The 13,934-nt window shown below is 38.6% G+C and overlaps 1 protein-coding gene across 1 annotated transcript; it reads left to right on the top strand.

Annotated features, from left to right (window-relative positions):
* The first annotated feature begins 4,609 nt into the window (after positions 1-4,609).
* Positions 4,610-9,920, top strand: c1galt1lb (core 1 synthase, glycoprotein-N-acetylgalactosamine 3-beta-galactosyltransferase 1, like b). Its single transcript, XM_005739636.1, has 4 exons — positions 4,610-5,140; positions 5,264-5,534; positions 7,795-8,459; positions 9,338-9,920. Exons 2-4 carry the CDS (start codon positions 5,309-5,311, stop codon positions 9,635-9,637), a joined length of 1,191 nt encoding a protein of 396 aa, XP_005739693.1. The 5' UTR covers positions 4,610-5,140; positions 5,264-5,308; the 3' UTR covers positions 9,638-9,920.
* The last annotated feature ends 4,014 nt before the right edge of the window (positions 9,921-13,934 follow it).

Genomic DNA, 13,934 nt, shown 5'->3' with positions numbered 1-13,934 from the left:
TCCATCACTTGCTAATGTTACTGAATCTGTGGAAGCTCTGCGATAGCCATCACCAAACAACTGAGTTACTTTACACATCTCCCAGCATCCGGTCAAATCCACCACCTTTCAGTGTTTATACCGTTACGGAAAAAAACGACCCCCCCCCCCTCCCCCCCCAAAAAAACAAAACAAAAAACAAAAACAAAAAACCCATTGGCCCATAAAGACGAAAAATCACCATCGGCCCACCGGGCATTTGGTTGGGAAGCTCTCCTCTTTTGTCCAAATGAAGTAGTTTAGCGGGCCAGGTATATGTAAGCTGCCCGTGAACTCAGCTTCAAATTTAAAGCGGCATTCCACTAAATGCAACTTGTCATTTTGCAGATGTTGGAGCTGCTGCCGTTTTTTTTCGCAGTATCTTTCTTTTCTTTTTTGTTTCTTTTTTCTTGTTGTCTTGTTTTAAGTTTTACTTCGTTTGTTCTTTGGTATTGTTTGGGTTTGCGGCCCTTGCACATTGCCTCGCTGGTTGCGCAGCAACTACGTTTGATTCCCTAATTGGGTGTTTTGATCTTTTGTGTGTGTGTGTGTGCGCGCGCATCTGTAACCGGAAGGTCGCCGGTTCGATCCCTGGGCTCTCTGTCCTGGTCGTTGTGTCCTTGGGCAAGACACTTTACCCTACCGCCTACTGGTGTTAGCCAGAGGGGCCGATGGCGCGATATGGCAGCCTCGCTTCTGTCAGTCTGCCCCAGGGCAGCTGTGGCTACAACTGTAGTTGCCTCCACCAGTGTGTGAATGTGAGAGTGAATGAATAGTGGCATTGTAAAGCGCTTTGGGTGCCTTGAAAAGCGCTATATAAATCCAATCCATTATTATTTATGCAATGTTTGATCAAGCATTGCTTAAATAAATGTGTGTGTGTGTGTGTGTGTGTGTGTGTGTGTGTGTGTGTGTGTGTGTGTGTGTGTGTGTCCAGGCTGGGAGCTGAAGGTGGTGGATGGCCTTCTGAGTAACTGTTCCTCCGTGCTGTGCGTGTTTGGTGCCGGGTTCTCTTCACACTTGAATGCATGTTCACAAGTGTCTGACGTGATCTATTTATATTATTTGTTGAACTTGTCTCCTCCTCCTGTTACCAATCCTCACTTGCTGGTAAACCTCAGTCATAAACAAAAAAAAGTAAATACATCATTTTACTATTCTATTTTTTTTCTTTTTTTTTGGACCAAATTTCATATTCACAAGAAAACTCATTTTCCCCATTTTCATGATGGAATTCCTCAACTAAACTGACACTATCAAATTTCCCTCTAATCATAAAGCAGTTAAGATGTTGTTGTTCTGCTCTCAATTAAATATTCAAAAAGGTACTTGATACAAAATGAGGAGGAAAGGGGGAAAAAAACTTCCTCAGTAGTCGCTTTTTTCTTTTTTGCTCACGCTGGCACATCTGCATTCCTTTAATGTTCAAGTTCTGAAAAGATTTTGTACAGTATATATTTTATGTCTTTGTGCTACTGAGGTAGCTACAGCTCTTAGCTCACACTTTATTAGTACCACATGAAAAAGAGCAAACGTTTGTCTTATCTTGTCTTATCTTTTGTTGAATTAAGTTTTAAAAAAATTCTTGTGCCATAAAGTTCTATTTTGCTCGCTGTGGTACAGCATGAAAAATTGACAGAAACCTGGATTGACAAATCAGGTGTTATGTCTAAACTTATAAAGAAAAGCATCTGGACTGTTTAAAAATCTTATTTGGAAGGTCAAGGACCCAGTATTGATCCTCTGCCTAATCACAGAAGTCAAGGTGACACTCTCACGGGTGAACACATTGTGCCTATGACACCAACGGTCTGCTATCTATAATCCAGTTTTGAGATCCCTTCTCAGAAGTCTTAACGCCCACTCACATTTTGGGTCATTTTATCTCAGTAAGTCACATGATAGGATAGGGCAAGGTCTCACAATGTGTACACCTGAAACCTTGACTGATAGTGACCTATACCTGTTTTCACACCTTGGTTCATGTGATTGGACAGACGATCAATAGTTGGTCAATGATCCTCTTAGGGACACTCCCAAAAAGGCTTAAAAATCTGGGACTCGACCAGTTCCTCTTAGAACTGAAGAAGTTTCTCAAATGAGAGGTGAAACATCTTCAAGAAACTTAAAGTCCAGATGCTTTTCTTTCCAAGCTGCTTAGATTACTATGACCTGGATGATTGAGAACCTTCACAGACAACACCAAAATCAAATATGCAAAATTAAAGATAACAATAATGACACGAGTAAAAGTGTGCAACAGACATAAGAGATTCACATACACTAGTCTATTTCTAGATGTGTATATATAGTGTGTTCAGATATAAATAAAAAAAACACTTTTTGGGTGAGAAATCAAAACTTCTTGTGGTTTGAATGTCTGACAAACGTGTAACAATTACTTAATGATAGTGCAGAGAATGTACATTATAGATGGGAGACAAATATGCTCTAAAGCAGGGGTCTCAAGCTTAAATGAGCTGTGGGCCACTGCTGGCACTGTCATCTCACTGGAGGGCCACTTTAGTGTTCAAGTAGTGCAAAAGAAACAAACAAGAAAACAGTGGGGTTTTTTTTTCTAAATTTCAAATATTGTATAACAAGACAAAATCGCAAACGTGAACGCAATTTTCTTTCCTCACTCTTAACTAATTGAAGCCTTTCATTGAACTACCAAATAAACTAACTGATACTGTCTTTCTGGCCAGACACGTGGCAGCACTTCTGCTATAATTTTGTTTGTATTTAACAAAATAAAAATGCAGATATATAAGTGTACACATTAGTTTTTGACTGCAAGTGAAAATTGTTTTCTTTACAAATAACTCTCACTTAACTAACACAGCCTAGACATGTTTACTCTCTGCCTTCATATTAAATAATTTTGGGTGTTTTAAAGAACCTATTTTAACATTGCTCTCAACAACAAACAAATCCTCTCTAATAAAAGCAACTTCAAGGGCCGAATTGTATTATATTTCTTCACATCAATATGTGCAAGTTTGAGACTCCTGCTCTAAAGAATATGTTTGCACTGTAATTTTAGCTGGAAATAAGAAACCTCTCTATGTTAACCAAGATTATAGAGTGGAATCTGAAATGAGAACACATAGTGTGCAGTATGAAGAGGGGCTGACAGTGAAACATACAATCTTAAAAAAACAAAAAAAACATGTATCATCTGGCAACTTGTACAATACTTTTTCTTTGATTTTTTTGTAATCTTCCTGATTATTCCTGTAATAATAATAATAATAGATTGGATTTATATAGCGCTTTCAAGGCACCCAAAGTGCTTTACAATGCCACTATTCATTCACTCTCACATTCACACACTGGTGGAGGTAAGCTACGGTTGTAGCCACAGCTGCCCTGGGGCAGACTGACAGAAGCGAGGCTGCCATATCGCTGTAATAAAACAGCTGATAAATATAGGACAGACACTGTGCAATAGACAGAGAATTACAGTGTCAGGCCTTTTCCTTGCTTAATGAATGAAGTTGATTCAACACAGTCCTCTATATAAGGGATATGTTGAGGTTTGGTCAATTCAAAACCCCGTTGCACTTCCTGTACTAGGTATGCTTTAGAAAAGCTAAGCAAAATTATCTCCTTTTTGTCAAGTATTGATTATTATCCACCAGTGTTTTTAATTGTTTGTATTTTTAACATACAACTTCTTCTTTTCTTGGTATTTTTAGCCTATTTCGTTAGTGATTTTTATCTCTGGGTCCTGCTGTCTGCTTTAGAGCTTTGTGGTGGCAGCCTGTCTGCTCACTGGGATCAGTTGGGTTTCTTGTGGGATTGTGTGCAGTAGTATTAGAGTGTGATCTCTGAATTAGGGTGAGCGGTCATTTTATTAGTGCTTAAGACTGTGCCACAACCTCTGTCTGTGCCTCGTGTTTCTTAAGTGAATCCCTATAGGACCAGTGGAAGTGTTTAATTGATTTATATGTATCTGTATACCAATAAAGCTGCTTGTAACAATGTGTGTATTGGACATTTTTGACTGAAGTGCTTGTTCTGAATTTTAAAATTTTATTCAGTTTTAAAACCTGTCCTGTACCCAAATTGGGTAACAAAAATAACAGTTGAAATAAGGTATAAATTAACATTCGGCTTTAATTTTGTTGATACATGACTCTTATAATTATTTAATTTATTTATTTAATATCAACACACTTTAAAGAACAGTAATTATGCACTGGAAGTTTTATCCTACCACATATGTAAACCCCTGTTAACGAAATCAATTTAGTTAGAAAAGGGAGAAACATAGAAGTGAACAGACAAAGAAGAGGTGATGGGGTCAACACATGATCCAGTCGTGTGTTGACACAGGCGGAACAAATGTCAGTCCTTTTTTTTGTCTTTTCTCTTTGTCACTGCAACCAGACTTTGCTTCCTTTGTTTATATAACTGTATTTATGCTCAACTTTCACAGTGAAACATATTCCACAACTCACATCTTTTTCTGAGAAAACAAAAGTCATATTATTACGTATTATTTTATAAAGAAAACACACCACTCTCCATATTAACTTATGTGAAAACATGTCAGCGCTTTTCTTCTGAATAAATTGACCGGAAGTTACTTTTTTTTTAGACGGAAGGAAGCGGCAGACAAGTTAGATGTAGTTCTTGGCGTGTTTCGTATAATATTAGTAATACTATTGTAAATTTGCGTGACAGTTTCACTAAACTCTCTGACTTTATTCCTGTCAGGATTTTTTTCAGCCCGTTGGTGGGCTTAGTAGTTTCCTCTTGCTCCGTGTAACCGCGACGTGATGGAAAGTTAACGTTAGCACTCGGAAAAATAACGGACTAGCTAGTTAGCTATCACCAGCTGTCCTAACACACATGACTGGAGAAACCGATTAACTGGTTATGACTGTGACTGTATTTAGTTCTATTTTTCTTCCGGGGAAATTTTGTTTTCTCGGTTAACATACATATTCTTTTAGCAGGTTTTTACCCCACCCCCACACCCACCATCATACGTGTTAACTTAGCTAGCTGGGCTACCTGAAGAAAAACGCCGCTTTATGCGCGGAAGTGTTTGAACACCTATGGACTAGCTGTGTGCTGTCATAAAGCTGATATGGTTGATAGGCTAAAGCTGGTGAGTAAACCACACCTTTAACAGGGAGTGACAAACACTTGTAATCACGCTCATAGTCAACACGTCTACAGCTCGAGACTGTAGTGAAACTTAGGTCCATGCTTCCTTTGCTCTCGTACGCAGCTGCTGCCAAGTTAAGTCTCTGCCCGTGAGGACATCCGGTCCACCATGAAGACCCTCGGACCCAGAATCTCATTTTATGCGGGCTTTGTGGTGGGAACTTTTACGCTGTACGCGTTTCTGCGGCAGCTTTGGTTTGAGAAGACTCTGCCAATGCATCAAGTCACCACCTTGGCTAGAATTCAGGACTACCAGCAACAGCTCGAGGAGGAAAAGAAAATGTGGAAGAAAGAGGGGTCTGCACTTTTCAACCTCGAGCACCCTCATCACATAGGTATCACAGCATGTGCCTCTTTAATGCCTTAATTAAACACCAATCTGTGTGTTTCAGACTTTGAATCTTCTGATAAATTAATAATTTACGGTATTCAGCTTTGGACTTTGGTCAGCTACACTTACAGCATAAATGAAAACTTCCTTTTTAAATTTCACTTCTTCATTGTAGTCCCTTTTATACCATAGTAGTCTCACTTTCTGCTAGGCAAGTTTGTACATTATATGTATAGGTAGTGAAGCATAGAAAGCCATGGACTGCTTCAGTAGCTACAAATATAGGTAAAAACCTTTCAATGTTTTAAAGGGGTGAAATGTTTTGTCTTAAACCAGAACAATATTTTATCTTCAGGCCAAGTGAGGACGTGATTCTATTTATCTTCAGACTTTTAGGACATATGTTCTCAACAAGGAAAAGGGTTGAGTCCGGTTTATAAAACTTTATCTCTTGCACGTGACCACGAGCTACATAGTTATATCCTTGAAGATTGTACATATTCATTTACTTAGAGGACAGGTTCGGAGTCACCTTGTTGCCTTATTTAACTGAAATGTCTGCAGTAATCCATTTTTTATTTTTCAATATTTTTTATTTTGATTAACAAAAATGTGCTCTGTGTTTGACAATTAACAGAGCCAAGTTACATTTTTTTTAGATTGCCGCTGTTTTCGTTTATTGCAGCCATAACTCTCTCAAGCCTTGTTTATAACTGCTAAGTAGCCTTTCCTGTTATACCTGAGTACTTTCTGTATGATATGAATCTATGTAAAACCCATGATGCAATAATGTAGTCAAAAGTGGGCTTTACGGGCAGCTGTGTGTTTACATTTCCAGGGACGTGCACGTCAGGACACAATCTAGGATTTCAAAGAGGTTTGTGGTTACAGTGTGCTTATGGCGTAGATTTAGCAAAGAAGTATAAATCCCTTATAACCAATCAAGATTTGAACATTACCAAGTGAGAACTGTGGACAAGAACAAGCAAGAAATCAATAGTCATATAATCATGAGGATAAAGTGGAGATGATTGACTACACCCTCAGGAAGCTGAGCAGTCGGCAGGTCTTGACCTGGAATCCACAAGGAAGAAGAAAGATGTGAAAGCTCAGGAACACAAAGCACAGGGAAACGAGTGTATTAGCATACATTGAAGGGAAGAGTCCAACTGTGTTAGTGAGAATTGGAAGCTGATTTCTGTAATCCAGGACAGGGGAACAAAAACCTCTCATGTCTCTGTAATTTGTTTAAGTCAGCAGATTTCTAGCAGACCGCTGATAAGTAGAACCATTTTAGTAACAGTTTCACTTAAGCTGTAAATAAAGGTGCATATCACCGTACTGAGTCATGAGTATTAGTTACTAGAGCTTTTTGTTCTCCCTGCAAAGACAAAAGTGAATACACACAGAATCACTCATAAGAGTGAAATGAAATATTCAAAGCATCCATGACACCTATTAAAGAAGATCACAGATAAAACTGGAAAGAAAGTTAAATAAATTTTTTGAATCTTTCAGACGAGAGGGTTTGATCACCTTACACTGCTTATCAGACCAATCAATTGTATAACACTTTTATAAAATAATATAGGTGCATAAATGCTGAAATGGATTCTTTTACCCGTTGGTAGGTGGTTGCCAAGCATTCATAATATTCATGAATTTAATCGGGTTAATATGTGCAGTACCTGTGTACTATGCCAATTTTGGTTGCTCAAGTCCTGATTATGTTGGAGAATCTCACAGGCAGACAGATTTTGTATGCTATAGTAAAATGTTGCAGGGGTCCGTACACTTCATGGGGTGTTGTAGTGCATGAAAGCATGTTATTACCTGATTGATCCCCACTTTTCCAGTAATCTGGTATCTTATGTATGTGCAAATATACCTTTAGTACTCAGATTTGATGTGAAATTAAGGTGAAGTAATTCATTACTGGTAACTTGCCCAAACTGTTTATCTAAATAGCTGTTGCACTGCACTGATCTGCACTGCTTTTTTGTGACAGAATTATTACCAACCATAACTAGTCTCAGTATTTCCAAGTTGCCATCAGCAAATTAAATGTGAAATCTTGTCTTTTTTTCTGCATTGATTATTTGCGAACCTGGAAGCACAGTCACCAACAATAACATGTGAGCAAAACATCTTTCCATTAGTTTACCCTCCAGGACCATCAGTAGTTGTAGGAGGTTCCTGAAACAGTTGGACTTATCTTTGTTTCAGTCAGTGAAATGATAATAACGTCTCTGTGTCCTTACCAGGTGAGGATAGCCGCATGGCTGATGAATTGTACAAAAAGGTGCGTATTCTTTGCTGGGTGATGACTGGACCCAAAAACCTGGAGACGAAGACTCGACATGCGAAGTACACTTGGAGTCGCCATTGCAATATTGTTGTCTTCATGAGCTCTGTGGATGACCCCGACTTTCCCACAGTGGGATTAGGTACAAAGGAGGGTCGGGATCAGCTGTACTGGAAAACAATTCGGGCCTACCATTATGCTTATGAGCATTATGCAGATGAGGCAGATTGGTTCCTCAAGGCAGATGACGACACCTACGTCATAGTGGACAACCTGCGCTGGATTCTTGCAAACCACACTCCTGAGGAACCTATTTACTTTGGCAGACGATTCAAGCCCTACACTAAGCAGGGCTACATGAGTGGTGGTGCAGGCTACGTACTGAGCAAAGAGGCTTTGCGAAGATTTGTTGAAGGTTTTAAAAGCAAACAGTGTACTCATACTACCTCCGTAGAGGACCTGGCAATGGGGCAGTGCATGGAGAAAGTTGGGGTGCTGGCTGGAGACTCCAGAGACTCTTTTCATAGGGAGACATTTCACCCCTTTGTCCTTGAGCAGCACCTCACTGCCAAATTTCCAAAGAGCTTCTGGTATTGGAGCTACTGCTACTACCCCATCTCAGAGGCAAGTGTGGCAAACACCGTTGACATTGTGTTTACTCTTGACATCACTATTAAAGAGGTTTGAAGAAAGCTGAACACTATTAATATTTTAACTGAATTCTCACCTGCAAAATAAAATCCAATATTTGGATGCATTTCCACTTCACTCCATACTAGAGCAATGTTTAAAGTGGACCTGTTATGCTTGTTGTTTTTTCTTTCTGGCATGCGTGCAAAGTGGTGGAAGCTAATATGGATTCTTTAATATTGAGGTTAGCATTATATGCTTAATCTCTATTAGCCAAACGCTGAAGCTTTGGACTGCACTCTCTTGCTTGTGAGGTGCAGCCAGTCTCAATAAAGTGAGCTTACTGGAAGAGCAGCTAATATAAGAGAGTGGTTGAACTAATTCAAAATTTTGTATCTTGCAAAGCTACTCTAGTAGAGTCCAAGAATAAAATCCGCAATAGATCCAGTTTTAACATTATATGTTTAACCAGACTAGCATTCTTTAATCAGTCATTAACTAGCACAGCTACACCTGGTTAAATCATAATCTGCATGAGCATCTTGAACATGATGCGTGTTACCAACATTGTCACTGTCAATTAGCATTTATACACATGGTGTTTAGACCCACAAAATGGTGATATCGCAACAAGACTGTGGGCTGGGTACTGCAGTTTTGTTACAGCCCTATTGTTTAACCAAACTGATGGAGTCTTGCATTCATTTCTGGATTTATCAAGCATGAATAAATAGTCTGACGCAAGACCATTAGTCTTCTTTTGTACTCCACCCATTCACATTGACATTTTCTTTTGTTTACAAAACAAACATTCCTCCATGTGTATTAATAACCATATCTTGTTTTTTTTTTTTTTTCTCCTTTTTTTTCAGGGTCCTAACTGCTGCTCGGACATGTCAGTATCTTTCCATTACGTGGATGCTGTAGGGATGTATTTAATGGAATATTACACTTATCACCTGCGTGCCTTTGGCTACAGATATCGCTATCAGCCTTCCACCCCACATGGCTACAGTATAAATAAGTTTGAATCGTGGGATGCTGGGAAAAAAGACAAAAAGCTGGAACAAAAACTAGTCCATCCAGACCTATCCAGAACTGACAAGAGACAGAATGAAGATCCCCCTCCTGTAGATGGTAAAGATGGTCCTGCTGCTGCAGAGGGTAAATAACAGTAGGACTTTGTAGCAGTGTTGAGGGTACTGATCATTAGGATATGCGGTGGATTTGGGGTGTTGAGTGTTTGGGTATCCATTCTGATAATCAAAGTGAAGTATAAAAACTTTGTCCACTTAGACTGCTAGTGAACTTTGACAGCAAGACTGGGTGTTCCCCATGCTAAAAGGTGACCTGTGGCTCTGTATGTCAGTTTTGTCAGGTGTTTTCACAGATTGTTCCATAACAGGACTCACCTTTCTGTTGTTCTGAAAACAAAGTAAACCAGTATTTCCAGTGCATTTTTAAAAAAGTGACTTTTCTGTTCTTTCATTTCTTACCACAAAGTCCCAGTAAAACTTGTTCTAACACTCTTTAAGGTTTGCTGGAGTTGTTAGGCTTCAGTTCACACTTATAGCTACATGTGCCTGAAACCTGGTTTATGTCAGATCATATTGTTGTTTACGAGAGTTTGATGCCTCCCAAACACTAGCGTTTAGGATTGTGCTTAAAAGCCTTTTCACATAAAATACAAGGGTAGCATCTCTTTACTTTTTATTTTTGGTTGTTTTGTGTTTTGACAAGTTCCTTCTTTGAAGACATGTTTTAAACCAAGACGTTGCATAAGTCTAAAAGGTTTACTTAAGTGAAGTAGGTACAGTTAACTAATAATATTTATGTACCCATTAGTCTGCATCTCTTGGTAAACCAGACATCAGAATTGGTGAAAAACTGCTGTTTTCCTAAAAAGTAAATAGGCTAATCAAAGTGGATCTCCTATTTTTCAAAGTAACAGTGAAAAAAAAAGGTTTTAAAAAAGTGATGAATAGGTCAATCTTTTATTCTCTATCAAATGAAATATTTTGTCCCATGGATGGTTAGATAGCTACAGTGGGGCAAAAAAGTATTTAGTCAGCCACTGTAAATAAAGCAAGTTCCCCCACTTAAAATGATAACAGAGGTCAGTAATTTGCACCAGAGGTACACTTCAACTGTTAGAGACAGAATGTGGAAAAAAAAATCCATGAATTCACATGGTAGGATTTGTAAAGAATTTATTCGTAAATTAGGATATATATATATATAACAGCTTTTCTCTGTTTAATTAACACATCCAGCTGTGCAATGTTCAAACTACACATAAAACATGTCTGAAACTAGTGTAGAAAGAATAATTTATTACATGTGTTCCTAGGTGTACCTAATAAACTGGCAACTGATTGTATTAATATTTGATATAACAGATATCATACGTTACTAAATGTATTTTAGGAAAATATTTTGATTGCATACTCCTCAATAGTGAGGTGACTGTTATGCTTTAAAAGGAAATTCCAGCTATCTAAATTTCTACAATGCAGCCAAAGATTTCACACAAGACCACAGTGAAGGCTGATGAGCCTTTTCAGCTGTTATATCTGATCGGGCTGATTGTGTGGCGCTTGTGGGTCTCTTTCTTTCTTTCTTTCTTTCTTTCTTTCTTTCTTTCTTTCTTTCTTTCTTTCTTTCTTTCTTTCTTTTGTTAAAGAGGACTTTGTTTAATCGGCAAAGACTTTCTGGGAAGTCAGTTGGATGAAGAACAAGTTAGTCAAACTTCTTTTGTCTTCTCTGGAATGAAAAATGATCTTAATCAACCGACCCACAGCACATTGTTACCTTTCTGTGTAATGTGCTGCACAGTTTCCTGCATCTTCCTACAGTGGAGTCATTAGCTTGTGCCTTGTAAATTGAGATTGTATGAGCCAGCCATTAGCTGCACACTTGACTTAGCACTGTGACATGAGCGTGAAGAAAGTGTTGATTCAGATGGCTGTTTTATTTTACCGAATCCATCTGTTGTAATGTGTTTGAGCTTCATTCAAGTCAGTGAATGTCTTTTTTGGTTTTTTTAAGTTTGACAGAGGTGGTGTTATTTTGAAACTCTTTGCCAGTCAGGCCTCATTTGAAGTTGGCACACTTTGCACATGTAAAAAATAAAATTAATAACAGCTCTTTTGCTAGTTTCTAACCAGACATTAAACCTGTGGTAGATGCAGTAATCACCAAAGGTGAGCTTAAATGCTGAAAGAAGAAGAAGGAATTTGGCACATATCTGCAGAGTGACTAAAGGTTTTCATGGAACGGTGGCCATTTTTTTTCTTTTTCTTTTTCTTTTTATGACCACATTTTCTTCAAGGTTAAAAATGTATGAGGTTGATATTTTCAAATATAACTTTGTGTTTACACTTGGTTTCTGTAGTATGTGCAGGAACACATGCATGTTCACCAGAGCATGGTTTAAAAAAATGTTTTTTTCTTCTCATCTTTCTTTTGGCTGCTCACGTTCACATTTGATATCAGCCGCATCATTTCTAATGGTCCTTGACAATCTTCTCATTTCAGAGTTTTCTTAAAGGGAATGGTGTACAGTGCTATATTTATATTTGGAACGTATTTATATTGGAATTGAAATCTTAATTGAGTCGATACACTTCAGTGTGGCTATGAGTTCATTTTAATGTGTGAGCACACATGATATAATCAGTGTGCAGGATTGTTTTTAGTGAAATGGTAATTTAATCACTATAAATAAAAGCATATTTTATTTTATATCTTGATTTTGTTTACATGTATTTGCACAGAGCATTTTTCTCATCACAGCAGAGGAACATTCATGCAGGGTTACTATGACTGAATAATATTTGATGGGCAGATGGACATTGTCCACAAGTACAGTAGCCCTGAGGGTTTACAGCGCGATGGAAAAGCCGAAGTTTCACCATGAGGGTTCATGATACAAGTATGTGTCATGTGTCCATTAAACAAAGCGTTCCATCCTGAGGGGGGGAAAAAAATCCAAAATGGAGTCAAAACATTTGCACAAAAGCGATACTTAACTTTCTTTCTTGTATTTCTTTTTTCTCAAGTGAGCAGGTTTCTTACCTATGCCTTCCATCATCAGTGAAACCGCCTCCTCTTTTCTGCATACCTGTTTTCACGCAGAGTAGTCATACCTGTTGCAAAGAAAAGTAAAGTGCCTTCAAGCTATCTACACTGACCAAGAAACTGCTCACTGCTTCCTGGAACTAGATTTGTCACTTGCCATGGCATACCAGACTTGACAGATCCACACCTTTTCACAATCTCAGCCTGAGCTCTTGTGATAGGCGTGAAAAAATCAGGAGAGGCTGTAGAGAGTGTAATGCTGCCTCTTGATTGAGAGCGAGCAGTTGCCCCCAGCTCATCCATCAACAAGTGTGGTTTACTGTTTCTGTTTTAACACCTATGCCTAACCATGTTGTTTTTGGAGTCTAAACCTAACTAACAAGTGCTTCCGAAGGTGCTTAAAAGTGACCTGAGATTTAAGAAAATGCATCTAATTCATTTATCAGCACATCTTCCTTCTAGTGAGAACTGTTCTACTGATTCCAAAGGCACTCACTTGTTCTCCACCCCAACAGATCAGCAAGCCTGTGTTCAGTGTCCCCTGCAAAAGAAAAATATTGCATTCAGTAAAGCACAATGATGAAAACTTGTTTAACACCAAATTCAGCTGCTTTTTATGTTAAAACAACTACACGTTAAATGAGTTTCATTCTTAGGAAAAGTGGAGCTAAATTCTTGGCATACTGTTTGTCAGAGCAGCATTTCTCCGTCCCATCAGACCCAGAAAGCTGTCATAACCGATGTCATCAAATCTCTTCAAATCATGGTCCGATCCAGCCTTGGGGGACAGTGAAAATGAGTTAGCCTTTTGCTCAGTGTTGTTATTTAATATGTTTGCTGAAGTGGCTGCGAAGTTCTGCGTGGAAATGTGAATGCATCTCATTTGACTTAGTCATACCTCTGTCAGTGGATTGTAGGCCTCTTCTTCACACCAGCACCTCACAGTCAGTAAAATGAAGATACTCAATGCAACCAGTGAAAAATGTGTTTCCTCCATCACTTCACTGAACTGTGAATCACTGGATTAAAGGTAAAAAGAAAAACAAAAGACATAAGTAAGCTACAAGTGAATTTACACATTAGGGAATCAGATGGGAGGCATCTCCACGTATCTGTGGTTAAGGTGTTCTTTGTTCTTTGTTGAACTGTCCTCCACAACACTTAGCGATCTGTTGTGTAACTTCAGTTTACAACGATGCAGCAAAGCTGTTTGAGTATAGTTAAATACTGCTTCTTTAAGGCACCAGTTTATCTTAGTGGTACTCATCTGCCTTGTGCAGAACTGTGGCACTCATTTTCATATACAGTGGGGCAAAAAAGTATTTAGTCAGCCACCGATTGTGCAAGTTCCCCCACTTAAAATGATGACAGAGGTCAGTAATTTGCACC

Source organism: Pundamilia nyererei, unplaced genomic scaffold (genome assembly GCF_000239375.1).
Source record: "Pundamilia nyererei isolate P.nyererei 1_Seehausen unplaced genomic scaffold, PunNye1.0 scaffold00092, whole genome shotgun sequence".
NCBI classification, from domain to species: Eukaryota; Metazoa; Chordata; class Actinopteri; order Cichliformes; family Cichlidae; genus Pundamilia; species Pundamilia nyererei.
This window is presented reverse-complemented; position numbering and strand designations above follow the sequence as displayed.

Excerpts from the sequence above, each read along its gene's own strand:
- c1galt1lb (XM_005739636.1), top strand. The coding sequence starts at position 5,309 with ATGAAGACCCTCGGACCCAGAATCTCATTTTATGCGGGCTTTGTGGTG. Across the intron at positions 5,535-7,794 it reads CGAGCACCCTCATCACATAG|GTGAGGATAGCCGCATGGCT; the intron begins GTATCACAGCAT and ends TGTCCTTACCAG. Across the intron at positions 8,460-9,337 it reads GCTACTACCCCATCTCAGAG|GGTCCTAACTGCTGCTCGGA; the intron begins GCAAGTGTGGCA and ends CTTTTTTTTCAG.